This window comes from Saccostrea cucullata, unplaced genomic scaffold (genome assembly GCF_032062105.1).
Source record: "Saccostrea cucullata isolate Sc308-1 unplaced genomic scaffold, CSIRO_AGI_Scuc_v1 ctg183, whole genome shotgun sequence".
Lineage (NCBI taxonomy): Eukaryota > Metazoa > Mollusca > Bivalvia > Ostreida > Ostreidae > Saccostrea > Saccostrea cuccullata.
In genome coordinates this window covers 349,290-373,523 of record NW_026929981.1, presented here as the reverse complement: position 1 = coordinate 373,523, position 24,234 = coordinate 349,290, and the positions used below count along the sequence as shown (strand labels likewise).

Below are 24,234 nucleotides of genomic sequence, written 5' to 3'. Positions count from 1 at the left end.
TTGAAATTTTATGAATATACTATTTATTTCCGTGAAGTTCTTCAGTCAGCTTTGTAAGAGATTATTTATTGCACAAGGAACAAAACTTTGTTCTAAACAAGATACTAGCAGATATAAAAAAAAAATTCACTCAAACACCTCTGTTTCACAAACAACATGCCTACCATATATCACTCACAAAATATTTACTACAAATCTCCAGACATGTAAAAGAAAGTACAAAAGTCAAACTCAATGAACTTGTACATGTATATCGAAAAAAAGAATCAAATATACCGTATAAGTGGAAATTTTAGCGAGACACAAATTTAGGGATTTGTCCTTAAAAACTGGTAATTTATTTTTAGCGAGATGTTATTTTAGCGATTTTAAAATGCACATTAAAGAAGCTATTACAAATAAAACGCAATTAATTTTTAGCGATATTCAATTTTAGCGATCTCAGCACCATTGCTAATAATGCCAAAATTAAATCCTCGCTAAAAATTCTACTTATAAGGTATCTGAAACTTGTAAAAATGTTCATAGTGGCTAACTATTTTTTAAAAATGCACATGTATAATAATGATCTGTTCATATTATTTTTTCTGAATATTTAAAAAAACTATCTTTGAAGAAGATATGACCAGAAAGCAAAGTATAATGATTCAGTAACCTGGAACGAAAAATTGATATCACATCCTCAACAAAGAATAAGGTACTGTGAAATCACTAATTTTCGTGAGGGTTTAATTTCAGTGGTTTTTGAGGTATGAAGAGACCCATGAATTTATGTCCACCATGAAATGCAAAATATTATCACTCAACAATTTTTCATCCACCAAAAAAAAATTCCCATGAACCCCTAATTCTTTCTCAAACCCTGAAAATTTGAACCCACAAAAATATGTGATTTTACAGTATTCAATCCAAAAATGTCAAGGTCAAGACCAAGGTCAACATTAGAATTATTTATAACATCTCTGGTTTACGTACTAGTGAACTTGCAAGATTATACTTTGAAAAAAAAAGACAATGACATCAGAATCATGAAGTTAATGATGTGGAAAGATGGTCAAACAAACATGATCAATCTTTTTATCAGATACATATATTGCTTGCAAACTGACTAACAATTACGTAATAACACAAAATCATGACAATATTCTTTGTCACAAAAAATTATAAACATATGTAAAAACAGCACTCTCTTCTTCCATTTTTACAATAAGAAAACTATTCAAAGCACTCTTACTAAGAAAATATTTTGCATCCGACTTTCAAAGAAGTCCATAAACATCTTTATACACATGTAACTGTCTTGGACAAAAACTACAACTACACATGACTTTACTTTCCTCATACACAATTAATTATCTTCATTATCAAGGTGGGAATGTACAAACACACAATTTCAAAAAAAAAAAATAGCAAATTGAGATCACCTTTTTTCTTAGTCTAGACTACAGTGTACTATACACCAGAACATCAGCCAGTTAGGTAACATAAGGAAAGAAAATAAACCAAACATCCAGCTGCCGAAGAAATATTTGTCGATGATTGTGAGAAATATGTTGGTCTTCATGAAACTCCAGGAATTGCCCAGGAAGTCTAGGAAGTCTTTGTGTTTTTCTCCATAACTTGTTATCACTGAGGCTATAAATAGTAACACAGCTGGGAACACTAAGAAAAGCAAAGCTTTCTGCAGCCAACGCAGTAGACTGTAAATACATTAAAAAATGAACAAACGTAAAAATCTTCATATTTTCGGAATATCCCCAAAAAAAAAAAAAGAATTAAGACTCGTTTGAAATGTACTTTGTCAAAGTATTTTTTCCTATGAAACTACACTAAAACATGGAACATGCATATTCATATATTAAATTTTATCAAAATAGAATTTTCTTTAGTAATTTCCATAATTAATAAGACCTAGCCAAAAAGAGAAGCACGTTTTTCAGTATGACATGTACTCCTACAAGCATGAGTCTCATTTAAAGTCCTTATATATATAAATATATGGCGTTAAGTCAAAATTATCTCGCATGAACCTCTCGTCTAGCATGCTGGATTATATGAATATTTTACCTGCTTTTTGTTGGCTGAGCTATAACTGTGATGGGAACAAGGACAACAGCTAGAAAGAAGGCCAGGGAAATGTTCATCAAAGAAATAGAGAACAGAACCAGTGATTGGAAGAGCAGAGTGACACACTTCAGTAACCTCCAATCAAAAATCAGCTTCTTACTGGCTCCTGGCTGCTTCCTGTAAAAAAAAACAATGCTTAAAATGAAATTATTTCAAGAATATCGTATATTAACAAAGATACTTTCCAAGTTTAAGATTTTGAAATACACATCATGTGGCTAGAAATCTTGATGCACAAACCTGCTTATAAGTCTAGGGACCATCAGAGAAGCTGTGTACAGAGCCATAAGTCCAAAGCTGATGTTGTCCTCCATTTTGATTCTGAAGGGTGGGGCTGACATGGTGATAAGGTCGGGTCCAGTGTAAGAGAACACCCCCATCATCACACTGATCAATATTACAGGCATGATAGAGATCAACCCCTCAGATGAGGCCTCCTGAAATGATAAAAAATATTCTTTTAATTTCAGCTATTAAAGCTACAGTTTATCAAAGATAAACAAAATCCAATTTTATATCCCTTTTGAATGAATAATTCTTCGTTAAAATTGCCTTTAGAAAACCTAATGTCAAGGAAATCCAGTTTGGAGCATTCTCTATCCAGAGTTATCGTTCCCGCTTCGCTCCCACATTCACCTCTGTCAACGCTTGTTAATACAATGTACAAGATTCTTGGAAAAATTGTATTTGTAAATGATTAAAAGTTGCATTAATATTAAATCTTTGTTAATTAAATTTCTTATCGGAAAAAATTGTTTATTTTAATAAAAAATAACACCTTATAGGGACTTTTTAATTATGATTTTAATTTTTACTCCACAAAATAGTTCCTTAAAAACTTTGAAAATAAGTCGTTTTGAGGGGTTATAGATTTAAAATGAATAATAAGTTATCATCTTTATCGATAATTACAATAACTAATTATTATTAAAATTTTGAATCTTCAACATTTAAAATTTGTACAAGAATCTTGTACAACGAGCGTTGACAGAGGTGTTGTGAGCGTAGCGGAAGATAACTCTGGATAGAGAATGCAATTTGGAGTTGTATTCTACTTTTTTAAGGGAAGGTAACTTCTTCAAACACTGTTCGTCATCACATATGGAGACTAAAAATTGCCTTTTGGCTAATTTGGTTAAAATTTGTTCTGGAGTTCTGGAGTAGAGGAATTGCCAAGGAAGCACAAAAGACAAGGGACATAACTCTCTGTTTTGATCATGTGACTTCCTACCTCCTCTACAGCCTCATCCATCACTGTCTTCCTCAGTTCCTCCACCTCCTTCTCCAGGGCCTTCGCCTCTCTCTCTGCCTGGTCACTCTCTTCTTCCTCTTCCTCCTTCTTCTCTTCCTCAGACTTCTTTTCTTCTTCTTCAGATTCCTTATCCTTCTTTAGTGTCACCCAAATAGCAATGGCTTGAATGCGTTAAGAATCATAATTTTTTTTTCCAGTCAAAAAACTTAGTACTTCATATTCTTGTTTATTGCAAAAATATTTTAAGCCTAAATCTTAAAGCTAAATTAGACAAATGTTATATTACATGAATGGAGAATATACCACAAAAATAAAACCCATGAGTAAGGATATTTTGATGAGACCTGCTGCACATATCAAACCAAATAGTGGCATGTACATTCCAATAGAGACATAGTTTCTGGTGCCAGGGAGAATGTAGAAGAAGAATGATTGGTGAAATCTTTCTAAAAGATTGTTTAAACTTCTAAATATTCCCTCCAGAATTCTGAAAGAAACATGAAATACATTTAATTATAATATCAAGTGGGTATATTATACAATTATGGACTTCACAGGGTTCGACACTAACGGTGGACCGGCGGCCCGAGTCCACCAAAAAATTGGAAGGTCCACCAAACGTTCAGGGCTAGGTGGACCATCGGTCCACTTAAAATTCGAACACCGTATTTAAAAAAAATTGAAATTCCAGGGTTATTTTTTCCTTTAAATCTAAATTTAGTCCTAACTCAAATTATTAATTCCTCCGTACCTGTATTTTACAAGGAATAAATATACATGTAATAATGTATTAGGTAATCAGGGGGACCTAGCAACTCGATATATTTTACATGAAAAACTGATAATTCCAATAGTAAAAATAATATTGAGACGCAAGAACATTCAACACGGACCTTGAATAAGAAGCATGAAAAATCCGTGCTAAATTACCACTGTTTACGTAATACACAGAAAGGTGTGAAAATTATGCTGGGTAACAGGAAATCGCTTCACGCCTGAACGCACAAAGTCGAGATAATTAGAATTGATTGACAGCTGCATTTATGCATCTTTTTTTTGTTGGTGTTTTTTAGATGTTCAAACAGGCGTAATTTACATTTAATGAACTATTATCTGCAGTTTCATTTTTTCTCTTGATATACATTATATCACTTCTTATTTGAATAAATAATAAATTCAGAAAATAATTAATCAATACACATACATGTACCTATGTCAGTTTTGCATCTTAGTAAAAAATGATCTAGCCATAGAATAGATACATGAAAAACTCACTTATTTGATATTTGAACAAATTGATTAATAATAAAATTGGAAATTAGCAATTTTAAATTTAATCTACCTTTGGAAGCGAAATAAATGCAGGTTTTCAACATTGTAACTTAATGATAATTAAAATATTTGTTTGGTTTGTAGGTTAATACGTTTTTTAATAAGTTTTACAATATTTCTGAAAAAAAATCTGACTAGTCCCTAATAGATTTGATTCTGTTGACTGGGTTATATTTGTGCTTTATTAACCTGACTGGGATCGGTATATATAAAAGTTAGTTTTAATTAATGCCTTGTGTAATGATTCATTCATTAATTCAAACATTTATTAAGGTCCACCAGATATTGAGAAGGTCCACCAATAATTTTTGACAAGTGGACCCGCGGTCCACCAAGGTAAAAAAGTTAGTGTCGAACCCTGCTTCAGTGTAGGTCAATATGTGGTTATAAGGACTCATGGCAATTGATACTGACCGAAGACACAGGAAGTGATAGTGATCGAGCCTGCGAGGTCCCTATCATTTTCTGTGTCTGAGGCCAATATCAATATTGCCATGAGTCCTTATAACCACATATCGACTGTTTGCTGAAGTCCATAATAGTTATATTATATAATCATTCAGACTGAATGACTGACACAGTCCTAACTGAACAGACTCAGCTGTCATTACGTCACAATGGTTAAAACACGCTTCTTATATTATGACCTTACGTTCTACGTAACTTTGGTGCAACCGAACGGTGTGTCATGTGATATTATTTTCAGCGGATGTACTTTCGCGTCAACATCACAAAAGGAGGAATATCACGAGACGTTCTTTCAGCCAATGAAAATTACGAAAATAATCTTCTTATATAATATAATGTATTAAAGTGTACATTCATGCAAATATTGAGAAATTACGGCAAGATTTTGAATATACTGTTATTGTAGACATTTCTCAAAAGTAGGTTTCCACAAACAGAATTTAATATCTGTCAATAAAGAATGTTTTACAGAACTCTGTTAATCCATGTTATAAATCTCATTTATAATGTACTAGTATTCAAAAGCATCTATTGACAGTCATTATAAAACTCAGAATGCTATTTTTTTCTTCAGAAAATTTCACTACAAACCTTCCTGTTCTCTCCAGGGGATAAGCAAAGTTACTGTTCTTCCTCCTGATTCCTTGCAAGGTCACAGCCTCTATGTGGTATTTATGGAAGAGTCCATGATTGCCTGAGGGGGTGCCAGCTGCCTGGGACCACATCATCTCCAGCATGGTCTTCACACTCTGCATGTAACCTTCTAGAGTCTGTGGATCCATTGGGTCATTCTATTAATAAAGAAAAATTGATTCATGTTTTATTATTTTTATGATGCACAATAACAGATCCTTTTTAATAATTTTCGGGTATGGTTCTAAAACTGACTGAATATAATCAAATGATGTCATTGATGTCAAATATTTTCCCTGTACTTTAAATCCCCCTTTGAACTCTTCATTTTCTAAAAGCTTTTCTTGGAAATACTACATTGTATATGTATTGATAATGTCCTACATGAACTTACATTTCTGTGAAATGTAACATCTACTCCTTCCTGGTTGCAGATTCTTACAACAAGATTAAACAGATCAAGATTTGGTAGCTGACCATTCATGCCCTCAATCTTGACATCAAAATAGCGGATATTCCCATCTGGAATTTCCAGGTTAATGGCAGCTTGGATAGCTCCACTCCTCCCCATCACATCACTTGGTACTATATCTGTAAAGACACAGGAATAAAAGGCTAGTCATACTACATCAGCATATGGGAAATCATAGGACATCAGAATGAGACTTTGTTTTTAATGTGTTTTTAAAGATTTTTTTCATACATACAATCAGCCTTAATGTCATGATAGCCATCCAGCCAAGCCTGCAATCCTATCTGCTCATGGTCAGATACCAGGAAAATGATGTCCTTGGACCAGTATGTTTGTCCTAACATAAATATACAATATTTGCTATGTAGTGCACATGTTTTTATCTGCAATGTTTAACCTTCAGTTGAAATTACATTGTCCTTTTTTTTAATGTTTATAAAAAACAAGAGGCCCATGGGCCTTATAGGTCACCTGAGCATTATGCAAAAGCTTTCCAGTGACTGAATTTGATTCATGTTTTAAGCCAGATTCTATAGCATTCACAATTTTGAAAGAGGAACCATTGATCATTATAACAATACATTTAGCAGTTGCTTAGTTTGGTTACTTAATACCCAAAGGCAGGGTAGGGGAGCAAAAAATGCATGTCAACTAATCAGTGTATAAGTGCCCCTTTCACACATGAACCCCTGACCCTTAGGCCTAAATCCACACATTGCACAATTTTTAAAAAGGCATCCTTGCTTTTCAAAAATATTTGTTTAATACAAAGGAGCAGATTTCAAACAATTCATTCATTTTCACTATATAAGTAACACCCCCCCCCCCCCCGTCTATGGTACCCCTGACCCAGGGGCCTTGAAATTCACAATTCTGGAAGATTAGAACCCTTGTTCATCATAACTATATAGGTATGTTCACCTGCATAATACCTAGGAGCAGAAAGGAAAATTTTCAAAGAATTCATGTATTTTCACTATAATATCAATAGAGCCCCGCCCAAACACCAGAAACCCGACCCTGGGGCCATAAAATTCACAATTTTGGAAGAGGCATTCTTGTTCATCATTACTATATACTTAGTTAGTTTATTTAATACCTAGGAGCAGAGAAAAAAATTAAAGAATCCATGTATTTTCACTATATAATCAATAGAGCCCCAGCCTAACACCAGAACCCCTGACCCTGGGGCCATAAAATTCACAAATTTTGTAAAGGCACTCTTGCTCATCATAACTATGCACTTACTTAGTTTATTTAATTAATACGTAGGAGCAGAGAAGAATATTTTCAAAGAATTCATGTATTTTCACTATATAATCTATAGAGCCCCGCCCTAACACCAGAACCCCTGACTCTGGGGCCATAAAATTCACAATTTTGGTAGAGGCACCCTTGCTCATAATAACTATGCACTTAGTTTATTTATTTAATACCTAGGAACAGAGAAGAAGATTTTCAAAGAATTTATGTATTTTCACTATATAATCTATAGAGCCCCGCCCTAACACCAGAACCCCTGACTCTGGGGCCATAAAATTCACAATTTTGGTAGAGGCACCCTTGCTCATAATAACTATGCACTTAGTTTATTTATTTAATACCTAGGAACAGAGAAGAAGATTTTCAAAGAATTTATGTATTTTCAGTATTTTCACTATATAATCTATAGAGCCCCACCCTAACACCAGAACCCCTGACCCTGGGGCCATAAAATTCACAATTTTTGTAGAGGCACTCTTGCTCATTATAACTATGCACTTACTTAGTTTATTAAATACCTAGGAACAGAGAAGAAGATTTTTAAAGAAATAATGCATTTTCACTATATAATCAATAGAGCCCCACCCTAACACCAGAACCCCTGACCCTGGGACCATAAAATTCACAATTTTTGTAGAGGCACTCTTGCTCATCATAACTATGCACTTACTTAGTTTATTAAATACCTAGGAACAGAGAAGAAGATTTTCAAAGAATTCATGTATTTTCACTATATAATCTATAGAGCCCCGCCCTAACACCAGAACCCCTGACCCTGGGGCCATAAAATTCACAATTTTGGTAGAGGCACCCTTGCTCATAATAACTATACACTTAGTTTATTTATTTAATACCTAGGAACAGAGAAGAAGATTTTCAAAGAATTCATGTATTTTCACTATATAATCTATAGAGCCCCACCCTAACACCAGAACCCCTGACCCTGGGGCCATAAAATTCACAATTTTTGTAGAGGCACTCTTGCTCATCATAACTATGCACTTACTTAGTTTATTTAATACCTAGGAACAGAGGAGAAGATTTTCAAAGAATTCATGTATTTTCACTATATAATCTATAGAGCCCCACCCTAACACCAGAACCCCTGACACTGGGGCCATTAAATTCCCAATTTTGGTAGAGGCACTCTTGCTCATTATAACTATGCACTTAGTTGGGTTATTTAATACCCAGGAGCAGAGAAGAAGATTTTCAAAGAAATAATGCATTTTTACTATATACTTATTTAGCACCGCCCTAGCACTAGAACCCTTGACCCCAGGGCCATGAATTTCACAATTTTGGTAGAGGACTCAATGCTGATTACAATTATGCTAACAGTTTGACTGCTTGATGTCCAGGGAGTAAAGAAGAAGATTTTCAAAGATTGCACTAATTTTAGTGGTTTTGGCCCCACCCCTCAGGCCCCAGGGGGGCAGGGATCATGAAATTCACAATTTTTGTCCCCCTTCACCCATAGATACTTTGTGCCAAATTTGGTTGAAATTGGTTCACTGGTTGCAGAGAAGAAGCTGAAAATGTTCAAATGTTAACGGACGATGCACGACGCACAGACGCACGACGACGGACGAAAACAGATAGCAATAGGTCACCTGAGTTTACTCAGGTGACCTAAAAAAAAACCCAACCATACAACATATCAATCCTCAGATTTTACCAGGATAATAATAAACACTTACTTCTGAAGTACTGAGCCATGGCCATCATCAGTACAATCCCTCCCGTGGTGGAGGAGAGGTCGGAATCTTTGGGACGCATTGGGGTAGACATGACAATGGCTTCTGTGCTGGCCGCTCGCTTAGCTCGCAAGATTCCATATACATTCTGTCCTGGAATGTTCTAAAGTTAAAGGGTATAGAAATATATTTCAATGCAATATTCAGATACCATTAACTTTTTTTCTGTATTGTGAGTTCATCTGAAATGTTTCAAATGTTTCTGATCAGCTTCTCTCCATACTTCTTTATGGGAAAAGTAAACCAGAGACACTTGACTAGCAAAGATATATTTTCATTAATGCATGTATTTGAGTCTTGACAAATTTGAAACTAGAAATATGTCCATAGGACATGAATGTCCCGCCGAGGGTTTATTAGTAATGCAACATGAAAATTTGTATTAGTGTATGAAATTTGATCAGAATATCTTGAATAGCGATGCAGTTGAATTGCTTACATCAGTGTGTATCAGCATATGAAGTTTGACCCTATATTCATTAAAATGAGGTCAAGGTCAAAGGAAATGCCAAAGTCAAAAACTGTTGATGCAGTTGAAAAGCTCTCATCAGTATTTTTTAGCATATGAAGTTGAAAAAAAATTAAAACATTTTGATAAAAGTGAGGTCAAGGTCAAATGAAAGGTCAAGTTCAAAATTGTTGATGCAGTTGAATTGCTTACATCAGTATGTATCAGCATATGAAGTTTGACACTGATTTAGGAAAAGTGAGATCAAGGTCAAATGAAAAGTCAAGGTCAAAATTGTTGATGCAGTTGAATTGCTTACATCAGTATGTATCCGCACACAGGAGTTCGCGTACCTATCAATTTTGCCGAAATTTTCGGTATAAAATAAAGAAGATACGTAATACCTATAATAAAAACACAAGGAGTGCAACCGTTGTCCGCGACGCCATGACGTGACGTCACGGGCGGTCCATTTACCAAAAAGGAACAAAAAAACCAATCATACACAATTAACTAGAGATAACGATATTACGTTTAGATACGAGTACAAGTACTTGTACCTCCCCGTTTTAAATTTTCTTGAATGTCTACTAACTTGTCTCTGGTTTCTTTTCGCACATGACCTCAATCATCTAGATTAGCATTTCAGGCAGTTTTGTTCCTTTTTGGGTATATGGACGCGCCCGTGACGTCATGTCATGGCGTCGCAGACAACGGATATTTGAGCAAAGTTGTGGAGAAATGTCATCGCTGCTGCTGTAAAACATGCGTTTGAAATCATGTGCATTAAGAGCCATAAAGAATGGTCCCTTCCAAAATGATTGGTTTGTGTTTTATAATTTTCGATTGAAGATTAATTGTGTGACAGCCTTGATATTAAGCGAGGGGTTCCCAGGTGACCTAAAATGCGTTGCACTCCTTGTGTTATTATTATACGTATTACGTATTTGTTTATTTAATGAAAATTTCGGTATAATTGATAGGTACGCGAACTCTTGTGATCAGCATATGAAGTTTGACACTGATTTAGGAAAAGTGAGGTCAAGGTCAAAGGAAAGGTCAAGGTCAAAAATGTTGATGCAGTTGCATATCTCTCATCAATATGTATCAACATATGAAGTTCAATAAAAATATCTAGAAATGATGTCTTTAATTAAAATTGGCTTAACCTTCAATTTGATAGTGAGGTTGAGATCAAATAAAAGGTCAAGGTCAAAATTGTTGATGCAGTTGAATTGCTTACATCAGTATGTATCAGCATATGAAGTTTGACACTGATTTAGGAAAAGTGAGGTCAAGGTCAAAGGAAAGGTCAAGGTCAAAAATGTTGATGCAGTTGCATATCTCTCATCAATATGTATCAACTAGGGATGTCAAATCGGTCAATTTTTAATACTCGGTTACTCGGACGTTTTTCCGATCGAGTACCCGGGTACTCCGTAAAAATATAAATAAATAAGAACAAGTACTGTAACATTGATAAAACATTGTAAACTCTTGTAGAAATAAAACCACATGCTCCGAGGTTTACCCGTAAATCTGATGAAATAATTATGAACACTTCATGCCGGATGAAATTTAATATAACATTTTATTTTAAGTTCAATTTATCATCAGATAAGCATAAGGAATAAAAGTATAAATGGTTCACAGTTTATTTTTTTTTAAATAATCTGATCAGTCGTCAGAACTACAGTATCAACTTGATCAAGTTCTCCTATAATAGAGCGGATTAACGATCTTCGTACATTTTTCGATCCTATATTTTACAGTATTACGGGACAGTATGTTGTAGTTTGATGCAACGATGGACATCAGTTTTTTAAAGCCTTTGCCTCCAACCATTTGAAGTAATTGGCATGTAATCAAACACAACCATATCAACAATCACATGTAATATCATCTGTCTCTTTTCTCGAAAATTTATGGCTTCTTGGAGAATTGACAAAATTGTCTAATTTATTTAAACATGATAGACCTTAAACGATATTCAGTGAAAACAAATCATTAAAGCAAACAAAAAATAAGGGTAGAAGACAGTCGAAGGTGAGAAAAGCCGGGTACCAGGCGCTTGGTCACGATAATTACTGTATAAACACTGCCACGGGCGACAACGGTCATCATTTAGAGGAAAACCATAATTACTGTATGTACACATGCAATGAACATTTTACGTTTTAAAACCGATGTTTTAATGCATTAATAAATGAGTTTAGAAACATTCAAAAATATACGTCCGAGTAACTGAGTACCGATTTTAGTATTCGATACTCGGACGTTCGATCGAGTACCCGGTTAACTTGATACTCACTGACATCTTTAGTATCAACATATGAAGTTCGATAAAAATATCTAGAATTGAAGTCACACTGATTTAGGAAAAGTGCGGTCAAGGTCAAAGAAAAGGTCAAGGTCTAAACTGTTGATGCAGTTGAATTGCTCTCATCAATGTGTAGCAGCATATGAAGTTTGATAAAAATATCTTGAATGGTATCTTTAAAACTGGGCAAAACACTAATTAAAGATAAGTGAGGTCATGGTCAAAGGAAAGGTCAAGGTCAAAAATGTTGATGCAGTTGAATAGCTCTCATCAGTATGTATCAACATGTGAAGTTTGATAACACCATCTTGAATGGTATGTTTAAAACTGAGCTAAACACTAATTTAAGAAAAGTGATGTCAAGGACAAAGGAAAGGTGAAGGTCAAAAAATGTTGATGCAGTTGCATAGCTCTCATCAATATCTATCAGCATATGAAGTTTGATGAAAATATCTTGGATAGTTTCTTTGAAACTTAGCTTTGAACAGAGCTAAACACAAAGTGTGACGGAAGGACAGACGGAAGGACAGAAGGACGGAAGACGGACATAACAAACACTATATGCCCCGGCCATATTCATGGCGAGGCATAAAAATAATTCTTTTAAAATTTGTTCATTCATGAAATGTTCTATAGACTGCAGGGCTTAGTAATCAAACGTTAAAAATAGAGACTAATGTTTACCTGTCCTTTTGCAATGTCCAGTGGATATTTTATAGAGTAATTCTGTATATAAGTGTCTAATCCTATTTCTCTGAAGTGATTGTAAATCCATTCTCTGGGAACTTTCCTATAATGAAGCAATTGTTATTTTCTTTTGAATTTCTAAATATTAAAGAACTATTTATCTTAATAATTGCACAAAGAAATCTAACAAAATGCTAATTGAAACTCATTATTTAAACACTATATTTTTTTGAATTCCTATTAATCTTAAGGTAGGATTCTTCTCTGGTTTCTGACTAGATGGAATATTCAAAGTACATTTGTTGATATGTCTTATATATTTAGATGTAAGAGATTTAAAAGACCATATTTTTCTTTCCTCATCACAATTATACAACTTTGAATAGAAGTGGTAAACTGCCTATGAAAATTAGCAGGGACTATATTTTTGGCGTAATGGTGGCGTATGAAAATATCTTCTTTTCTGCCTCTCAAAATTATTATAGAACATTGAATTTACTTATAATTTTTACGCAATCAAAGACTAGAGGAAATTTTCAAATGTAAGTTAAATTAATAATAAGGGACTAAAGTTTCCAAACATATCAAATAAATAAGATTTTTCACACATGCTAGAACTATGTTGGCTTTTAAATGCTTCAAATCTAAGCACAGATTTGAGCCAAAAATCCGTAAAAAGTGTTATTTCTCTCTTAGTAAACGATCAAAACTTTTAGTTTTTGTATCATTTTGTACCTTTATGTGACAACTTTACTATATGTGAAAATTGGAAAAAGTTAAATATAGGAAGCATATAAAAATAACTAATAAATCCAAGAAATTTTAGAAAAGTAGAGGAAATTCGGATTAGCAAATATCCATTTTATTTAAATTATCCATGTCAATTTGGTAATATCATCTTATAGGCCCTATATGGTAGTATCTTTTTATGCAAAAAAGGAAAACATTCAATCTTTTGAATTACAAGTAGGGATCGCGTAATTGGAAACAACAATTTTTTATTCTTAATGTCCAGGAAAAAGGTAATGACCTTGACCTGACCTTGCCTCTAATATTAAACAGTCAAATTTTATTTCACTGATACCATCACTTAGTGATATTGTCCTCTTGATTCTGTGAAAATTTCATTAATTTTTAAATACAAGAAAATGTGAGAAGAATCCTACCTTCAAGGTGAAATAAATCAAATCATACAAGATAGTGTGATGAGTATTACCATCTCCTAAATCAGACTTACCTCTTGTCCTTGTTAAACTCTTCTTTAAGCTCAGATGCTAGAGCATTCAAGTTCATCTCTGCATAGAATTCAGTTGTAACCAATCCTAAATTATAGAATAAAGTTTTATTGGTATTCTGAATTCAGTAGTAAACATGTCCTCAAGAATTCCTATTCTGATTTTCATCATATTTGTTACTTAATAATAAGTAGAAAAAAATATAAGATAAGTACCATCTTGCAATATTTGTTTTATTGTATTCAATTTTACACTTATTATGAGTAAACAAAATAAAAATAAATCGTTGGATTGGGTAAAATGCATGTAATAAAGCCTACACATAATAGAATTCACATGTAAATTGTAGCATCTATATAGAAATGTATTCTACAGTATTTCAGTGACTTACCAGGTAACAAAGCATTTTCAGAGAAGTATGTGGCTCCATTGAATGGCTGGTAAGCCAATGCCAGAAAGCCAGTAACTCCAGCAACATAGCACAGCACACACAGTATGTTGTTGTACTTGGAAATAACATCCACAATCTTCTTCTGACGTTTAGGGTCAGTCAGCAAACCCATGATGTTCTTCTGAGAAAAAAATATAAATTAGTGTTTTATGCAATTTATGTGAGTGATCAGTATATGTTTATGTGAGTGATCAATACTGGTATGTTTATTTTACAGTCCATTCCATTCCTCACACTTAACTCTTTACAACTTACTAAAATGTGACGCAACATACACTTAATGTTCATGTCATACAAATATGACTTACCTTTTCCCCGCAAGCACCTTATAGCCCGGTACAAGTTTCTCTAAAATTTAGCATAAATAATTGAGATGTAATATTTTCATAAGATTATAATTTTTTTATTTTATGAGATTTTAGCAAGTATAAAATGAAAAGGCATTAAATTGAAAATTAAATTTATTTTTTAAAGTGCGTGAAAAATGTGTGATTGAGGGGAAATGGTATATGTGTGATTTTGCGTTAGAAATGGGAAAATGGTATATGCGTTAAAGTGCGTGACTGCAGGGAAGGGGGGTTAACAAACTTCGTTACCCCCCCCTCCCATAATTAGTGACACAACTGTAGCTCTCTGAAATAAAAATTCTGACATCCATAGCTGAAATCTGAATGATCACAATAAAGCTGGGCTAATTAAAAAAAAACATCTGACTTATACATACTCCCCCCCCCAAAAAAAAAAGATTTGTTAAATTTAAAGAGGCACATGGCCCATAACACTCTTGTCATAATTATTATCCAGCATAAATGCATCCCATTTGGCATGCTACAAACTTGAAAATCATAAGCAAAAGTAACCCTCAGAATTCTACATAGAAAATAGAATGATCTACCGTGAAACACTATTTTCTTATTGTAGAAACTTTTTGTGGGTAAATCAAACACCATGTCTGATAAGAATGATTATTCAAAAGATCTGAGATGGTAAGTGGACAAAAGAAATGGAAATAGTTAAATTAAAAGTTGAAGCAAAGGAAGAGTACAATTGCATCCTCCCCTGTGTCCTATTGGGGGTTTACACATATGTATTTTTTAATAGCGGGTGCAGCGAGCAGCACGAAGCGCTGCTCACCCTGCAAGCTCTAAATCTAATGAAAAGGCCTGGGTGAATAACAAAAAAAGTTCAGCAAATCAACAAGAGGCCCATGGGCCACATCGCTCACCTGAGCACTAAGGGTAGGAAAAAGTAGAAAATGGCTTTTTATCGTAAAGTTTAAATCCAAAAGTAGTCCCATGACCAATCATGGATTTGCTATTTTTTAGAAAATGATTTTTAAAGAATTTTCCTATATATATCTTTAAAAACTTTGGTCGGCCATTTTGGCCCCGCCCTACACCTGGGGGTCATGATTTGAACAAATTTGAATCTACACTACTTGAGCATGCTTCCATATAAATATGATGAATTATGGCTTTGTCATTCTTGAGAAGATGTTTAAAGAATTTTCCTATATATTTCTATGTACCGGGTAAAACTTTGGTCGGCCATTTTGGCCCCGCCCTATCCCCGGGGGTCATGGTTTGAACAAACTTGAATCTACACTACCTGAGCATGCTTCCATATAAATATGATTAATTATGGCTTTGTCATTCTTGAGCAGAAGATTTTTAAAGAATTTTCCTATATATTTCTATGTAAAACTTTGGTCGGCCATTTTGACCCCGCCCTATCCCCGGGGGTCATGATTTGAACAAACTTGAATCTACACTACCTGAGCATGCTTCCATATAAATATGATGAATTATGGCTTTGTCATTCTTGAGAAGAAGATTTTTAAAGAATTTTCCTATATATTTCTATGTAAAACTTTGGTCGGCCATTTTGGCCCCGCCCTACCCCCGGGGGTAATGATTTGAACAAATTTAAATCTACACTACCTGACGATGTTTCCTCATCAGTTTCATCTTTCCTGGGACTGTGGTCCTTGAGAAGAAGATTTTTAAAATCTGCCACCAAATTTTCATTAATTCCCAATTATCTCCCCTTGAGTAAGGGTGTGGCCCTTCATTTGAACAAACTTGAATCCCCTTCACCCAAGGATACTTTGTGGCAAGTTTGGTTGAAATTGGCCCAGCGGTTCTTGAGAAGAAGTCGAAAATGTGAAAAGTTTACAGACAGACGGACAGCTAGACAGACAGACGGACGCCGGACAAAATGTGATCAGAAAAGCTCACTTGAGCTTTCAGCTCAGGTGAGCTAAAAAGTCGCTTTGATTTAATGGATACATTGCAGATGAATATTAAACAAGAGGCCCAGGGGCCACATCACTCACCTGAGCAACTGGCTAGGTAAAAGCAAATGTAAAAACTTGATCACCCATTGTGGCCACACCCTTGCCCAAGGGTTTATGATTTGAACAAAATTGCATTTTCCCTTTCAGAAAATGCTTCTGCATGAGTTTCATCTTTCATGGCCAGGGAATCTTGAGAAGATTTTTCCCATTATTCCTATGTTAAACTTTGATACCCCACTGTGGCCCCACCCTACCCCCCGGGTCATGATTTGAACAAACTTGAATCTTTGAAACCTGAGGATGATTCCACATGAGTTTCATCTTTTCTGGCCCAGTGGTCCTGGAGAAGAAGATTTTTAAAGATTTCCCCCATGTATTCCTATGTTAAACTTTGATACCCCATTGTGGCCCCACCCTACCTCAGGGGTCATGATTTGAACAAACTTGAATCTTCGCAACCTGAGGATGATTCCACATGAGTTTCATCTTTCCTGGCCCAGTGGTTCTGGAGAAGAAGATTTTAAAAGATTTTCCCCATGTATTCCTATGTTGAATTTTGACACCCCATTGTGGCCCCACCCTACCCTAGGGGTCATGATTTGAACAAACTTGAATCTACACTACCTGAGGATGATTCCACATGAGTTTCATCTTTCCTGGCCCAGTGGTTCTGGAGTGGAGAAGAAGATTTTTAAAGATTTTTCCTATATATTCCTATGTAACCCTTTGATCAGCCATTGTGGCCCCACCCTACCCCTGTGAGTCATGATTTGAAATTTTGAACAAACTTGAATCTGCACTACCTGAGGATGCTTCCAAATGAGTTTCATCTTTCCTAGCCCAATGGTTCTGGAGAAGAAGATTTTTAAGAAATACCATAAATTTTTCATAAATTCATAATTATCTCCCCTTGGAAGAGGGCTTGGCCCTTCATTTGAACAAACTTGAATCCCCTTCACCCAAGGATACTTTGTGGCAAGTTTGGTTGAAATTGGCCCAGTGGTTCCCGAGAAGAAGATGAAAATGTGAAAAGTTTACGACGACGACATCGGCAGATAACGAAATCATTTAATTTCTATAAAATACTTAATTCTGATTGGATAAAAAATTCTTTTGATAACTGCATCAATAAAATCTAGAGTTCGCTTGCACTAAGCAGCCGGAACTACTTTGGCAGTCTTTACATGTACATTCCCGCTTCCAGATTACTTTTGGAAGGAATAATTTAAATACTTTTACTTTAATAAATATTTTCCTGAATTTCGGAACCTGTCCGTTACGTTCCTGACTTATTTTCTACTTTCGTTTCATTTTGAATTATCCCCCTTTGCTAAACAAATCAAATCGTCTGCATGACGACAATACAGTTATGGGAAAGAAGGGAAGAAATCGTTTAATCGGCATATTCTTCTTAAATGTTTGACTTTGAAATATCTGGTATGAAACAATAGAACTCTGAAAAAATGTTTTATTATGCTACCAAAGCGGGGGAAACCGTAAATCTGTTAAATCGTGGGAAACGAATGATCGAGAAAAACGACACTGAATTCTTTTAATCTTGAACGGTCGGCAGCAGAATCTTTCAGGTTTTACAGCATTGACAGGTTGTGATTCTTACTTACAATTTTACATATTCGGTTTGAAATTCAGATGGAAAGATGCGCAAATGAAATCCAAAATTTCTGTGACCGAGAACTGTTAGGATATTTGAGTAGCTTCCTGTTATATTTACGAACTAAGATAACTTACCGGGAAAAATATACCCAGAGGGATAACACAACAGGTAAGTTTCTGTGTTTAAGAACTGTAAATTATTTCGGAGAATGTTGGTTATCACACGACAATATTTGAGAACGTTTTTTTTGTTAGCATGGTTAGAGCCATTTTGAATTTTAAGCAACGTTAACGTTATGGTGATGTATTCGTGCGCATTGTTTTTGATGCGTAAATTTAATAGAAAAGTGAAAGAAACTTTCATTTTATTAATTTAAAATCATAATTAAATGATAAGAAATGAATGTAATATTTTTTTCTTTGATCGATGTATCAAAGAAAAAATTTGGACGGAAAACTTTTTTCCGTCCAAATTTTTTCTTTGATACATCGATCAAAGAAAAAAATATTACATTCATTTCTTAACAAATTTTGATCAGAAAAGCTCACTTGAGCCTTAGGCTCAGGTGAGCTAATAAAATCATTCCTCATTTATAAGTAAACATTGTTCAGGCTACGATTTGGTAATGCAACTAACACACGACATCATATGTGAACAGGTTGGGAACACATCCCCTTTAACGAGATCATCTCGCTAAAGCGCGATTATCCCTCTCTAGCGGGAGAAAATACATCTCGGAAAATCGAGATTTGTACTCCGATTCAAACTGTAATCGTGTTAACTTCTGAAAAAGGAAAATCCGAAAGCAAGTCAACCCATTCGATAAATATTTATTGTCTCATCTCAATAAATTTGCTTCAAAATATTGCCTCTACTGCTGCAAATCATGGAAATCAGAATAACTTTGTGAACAATAGCGTAGCCTTCCTACGGAGGCCCACATGTGATAATTATCAGTACAAATAAACTTACTCCGGTTATATGGTTATTGTAATTGTACGTTTACCTTATTATTTTTTTTAGTACGCCTGCTTGAAAAGCGGGATTGTATACAGAATGATATAGTGATGGGGTCCGTCACTTTGGACTTTCCGTAGGGCATGGCGATCTCGACACGAAGTCTGTTTGGTGAACATAGATTCTCAAATCGCCTGATTGACTGATATTAAGCCCCACCTTATTACTATAAGAAGCGCCCTCATTGGTTCTTCGCTACATTCGTCAGTTTCCAGGATCTTCTAACAGATTATATTAATGCTTCTGTATAGTTTACCCGTGAAATAAAAAAAAAGATAAAAAGTTCAATGTCTGTTTTGAATTCTTGTCCTACATAAATTAATCAACTCTAAAAATTATTTTACCCTATACTATTGCACTGTCTCAGACTTTGCAAGTTATATTAGAAACGTGATATTTTAGACGGCTAGAAATGGTACATGTAGATGGACGGTCAGGTGGGGGGGGGGGGGGGGGGGGGTACTAGGAAAAAATACTGTAGCTAGATTTCTTTAAATGTATAATATACCAAGATTTTAATCAGGCGTGGTAAAAGCTATCGACGTTTAACCATTTTCAAATAACAACCATTTTAACTGAAAGAGTCTTATCGGTGATCAATTAAAGAAGCTTCTAAATATAATAAGGAAGCTATTCATAAATCGCTTGTATAAAAAGGTGACAATAGCATCTCTTATTAACTCAAAAAAACAATTACAAGGCATAATAAAATGTAAAATTCGAAGTATTCCATGCAGTGTTCGTAGATATTCTTTCAAAATAAAGCATACCTATAGCAGTATGCATCCCCGCCAAAATACGGCTGAAATTTTGCCGACTCCGCATTTAACAATAAACAATCTACACTTTTAGCTTTTTTTTATTTTATTGAAATTTTTGGGGCAAATTTTTCAGAAGCCCCCCCCCCTTTAAAATAAAAAATGCCACCTGGTCTGTGTTCTTTCATGTAGCCTTTGTTTTGGAAAGTATCTGATTCCCTATTAAAATTTACACATCAACATATGCAGGATCCCAACATATGTTTCCAACGCAATTAAAGGGTCCTCAAATGAGAAACTGTTCATCGTCACCGGTAAATTAAACATAAGAATTTATTTCATTAAAGTACGAATACCTAAGGCATACTTCTTTAAATTATAACAACATGTTAAAAGCAGTAATTTCAACAATGCAATTTCGCATTTTTGTGTTCTCTAATTTCGTATAGTTATGAAAAGTAATTCAAGGTAACATGTTTTTCACTTTCCACAGGTACATTTCAGTATTAATGAAAAGAAGGGTAAGTGGTAAATGAAAAACAGTCAATGGTCAAATTATCCTCTTTTTTGTCAAGTTTTTTTTTCAAGTTGATTTTTTTATCTTTGAATTAGCCCCCCCCCCTTTTACCAATTTGCTTCCGACGCTGTTGAATCGATTTCCTGAATTTACGTTTACCATGTATCAACATTTAAACTATACGTCAATATCGGTTATAAAGACTCAATATATTTATATTGAGTCTATATAACCGATATTGACGTAGTATATTTGAAATATTTGATCTTTACCTTTTTTTTTTATTAATTTGCTTTTCAATATTCTATTAAATTAATGGTTTTTCACTATTCTGTACATATCTCAATTTATACTTTTTTTAAAAAAAAAAAATCATTACTTTTCCACAAACTTTACAACTCTCTTCTGCTACCGTACTTCTTAGCATCAACCAAAGATCAAATATTTAAGCAAATATCATGGGTTTCCGAAGAGCGTTATTTTTAATTTTTTTACGAGAATGGAAAACTAAGACCCTAACGAATATAATTTAGATATCTATACATATTTCAAATGTTTTAAAAACATATATGGCTGTAAATCTTGAAACCTTTGCTAAAAAAGGCACGATTTTCACGTGAATTTCAGCCTCTTATAATCACACGCAGCAGTGATTGTCTTAAATTTCTAGCCAATAATGTCAGTTTTTTGTAGTAAAATCTCGCTTCAATGCAGCTTTCTCCCGGATTTTCAATACGCACGAGATTTTTGATTATTTTATAACGAAAACAACAAAATTACCATATAAGGTAATGTTTTTTCTTCCGCTAAAGAGGAATAATCGCGCTTTAGCGAGATAATCTCGCTAAAGGGGATGTGTTCCCAACCTGGTGAAGTCAGATTCCACACGTACCAAATGTCACGTGCTGTTGGGACATGCATCCAATCTAAATTAAAACTGAATAAGTGTCTGCGCTCGACTCAACGGTCGTATCGTCAACATATTAGATAATTTTCTATACTTTAGGGCAAGCCCCAAGTGCCGGGTGTAAGCACTTTCGAAATTGAAAAAAAGTAAGCTACACACTTAAAAATACTTGTGTAAAGATTCTAAAAATATCCCAATTAAAAAAAAAATGTTTGTTATACTACCCAAATCCAAAGAAGCGGCTTACTTTTGAAGCTTTTGATGGATAAGAGACAAAAACTGTTTCTCGATCGATAGTGAAGTGTAATATAATCAATGTCAAACAGGCGCTTGAGTTTCGAAGATGGCTAGTCTAAATAACGAAATAGTTGGAGGAACATGTATTTAACCAAAATTCAACTTTTAAAATTATTTATTTCAATGGAGAAGGTTTTCAAAATATTCTCTTAAGAATATTCCATTTAAATACATACTATACATGAGCACCTTTAATGCAGTTCCACTAGCGTAGATTTAAAAATGGTGTTTTTTGACTGTTCAAAACCAACGAAATGGGGTGTAGATTATGAACAGTGATCGTGATAAAAATATGTACACAATGTTTTGTGAAGATGGCATAAACACGGACTCCTGATAAATTCCAGAGATTGAATCGGGTAATACAAAATGCTCTAATATAAACGAGAGAGTTAAAATCCTTGAAACCTCAACTTATCTGTCAGTAGCATGTCTCAGTTTAAAAACTGGTCGTTCTTGGAGCATGGTCTTAAGTATGGAATGTATGTTGGAAGACTTAAACACCTTATGCAGGTGATAGCGGGATATTACTACAAATGTAATTTAAAATCATTTCTACACACAGTGCAAGTAAAATTAGTGAAAAATATAAACAGTAGTAATGATCATTGTTGGTTTTATCACAGGGGCTTGTCACGAAATCTTCTTTAAATATAGTTACCCCTACTATAAAATATTTTTATGGTAGGGGTAAGGGGACGACCATTTGATTCTGAGGTGGGGGCCTGGCAGATTTTGGAAATAAATAATCTGTCCCTGAAAATGTTGAAAATAAATAATCTGTCCTCCACTACAGAGAAAATAAATAATCTGACCTTGACTTCTGATATTTAAATATTGTAAAAATACCTTTTTTATTTACATGTAATTTAATCTCAAAAGTCTTCAATTCAAAATTTTTTTTGGCTTGCTTCGCTCGCCATTTTAGAACCATATAATATTTAAAATCAGATTACCAGACTGGATACTTTATCAACATGACAATGTGCACTTAGTAGGTGTGATGAATAACTTTAAATACAAACCAATTCTTATACACCACAAAAGATAAATTTTCTTGTCGAATAATTATACTTTCCAGATTAATTAATACAAAATATACACTGGTGGATTTATGGGGCGTACATGTGTACGACCCCAGGCCCTCCCTTAAAATTTCAAAGTATGATACGAATAATAATAATAATGCCATACTTTGGGACAATACCAATATTTTAGTGCCTAGTTTTACTCTTAAAATACACAAAAACCCAAGAGCTTCAGGGGGCTTCGCCCCCTGGGCCCTTTTCATTCAAAGTACATGTATGATATGACTTAATAACGTCATACTTTGGTACATATATAACCAATTCCTACAAAAGTTTTACTCTTATGCATATTGAAAAACCCAAGAGCTTTATAGTTGATTTTGCTCCCTGAACTTACTTCATTCAAAGTACGGTATGACCAGTATTAATTATGTCATACTTTGGTTCATAATAACCAATACCACTACAAAATGCCTGGTTTTACTCTTAAAATACACGAAACCCCAAGAGCTTCGGGGGTGGGGGTGGGGGGTGTACTCCCTTGGCCTCCACCAGGGCTTCGCCCAGGACCCACTGGGGCCCTTACGGCGGCCCCAGACCTCTTGCCTAAACAAAGTTATACCTGTCCCCTCCCCAAATCCTGTATCCGAATATGGTATATAAATGATTAGTCTTTAGAATCAATTGATCAAGGTACTGTAAGACATAGAAGAAAATAAATAATCTGTCCTTGATAATCTTGAAAATAAATAATCTGTCCTCGACAGGCATGAAAATAAATAATCCGTCTCAAAAAAATTTGCCAGCCCCCCCCCCCTTCAGGATCAAATGGTCGTCCCCTAACTATATTTGATTAAGTTTGATTAAATAAATCTGAAAAATATATTATCAATTTTTTTTCAAGGGGCGGGGAGGGGGGGGGGGGGGATTTGCAAATCATTACATGAATTTGTTCAGGGACCTACATACTATTAGTACATGTATATTGGTTTATGATTAGTTTTGAAGATTTTTTGCTATTTATTTATTTATTTTTTTTTTTTTTGCTCTTTTAAAGATGAGAATGATCATAATGATATTTTTATGGTCATAACAATATAATTTAAATGAATCCATAATGAAAATAGACTAGAATAAAATAAAATACCCCCCCTCCCCCCGCCCGCTTTTAATTTTGGTTCAGTCTGAATTTAGGCAAACCTTTATTCAAACGTAGAAGAGATTAAGAATTTTTCACCAATTATACAAATATACGAAAAAAAATCTTTATTTAATTTTTCTCAAAAATTCATTTTATTTATTTTATCAAAGACAAAATGGATAAAACCTACACCATAATTTGAAATACAGTAAA

General features: G+C 34.3%; 1 protein-coding gene across 1 annotated transcript; it reads right to left on the bottom strand.

Moving 5' to 3' along the window:
* Nucleotides 1-21,787, bottom strand: LOC134282675 (glycosylphosphatidylinositol anchor attachment 1 protein-like). Its single transcript, XM_062765077.1, has 13 exons — nt 21,777-21,787; nt 14,386-14,566; nt 13,997-14,081; nt 12,757-12,862; nt 9,248-9,407; nt 6,520-6,621; nt 6,207-6,403; nt 5,771-5,970; nt 3,697-3,866; nt 3,359-3,540; nt 2,368-2,564; nt 2,068-2,244; nt 1-1,700 (listed from the first exon to the last, which is right to left on the bottom strand). The coding sequence occupies exons 2-13, from the start codon at nt 14,555-14,557 to the stop codon at nt 1,433-1,435; spliced, it is 2,016 nt and encodes a 671-aa protein (XP_062621061.1). The 5' UTR covers nt 14,558-14,566; nt 21,777-21,787; the 3' UTR covers nt 1-1,432.
* Nucleotides 21,788-24,234: the final 2,447 nt, after the last annotated feature.

What these genes read in the sequence shown, in the direction of transcription:
- LOC134282675 (XM_062765077.1), bottom strand. Translation starts at nt 14,557, where the DNA reads ATGGGTTTGCTGACTGACCCTAAACGTCAGAAGAAGATTGTGGATGTT. An exon ending in CAAAATATCCTTACTCATGG is followed by an intron (nt 3,541 to 3,696) that starts GTTTTATTTTTG and finishes AACGCATTCAAG; the next exon opens with CCATTGCTATTTGGGTGACA. An exon ending in GCTCAGCCAACAAAAAGCAG is followed by an intron (nt 1,701 to 2,067) that starts GTAAAATATTCA and finishes ATGTATTTACAG; the next exon opens with TCTACTGCGTTGGCTGCAGA.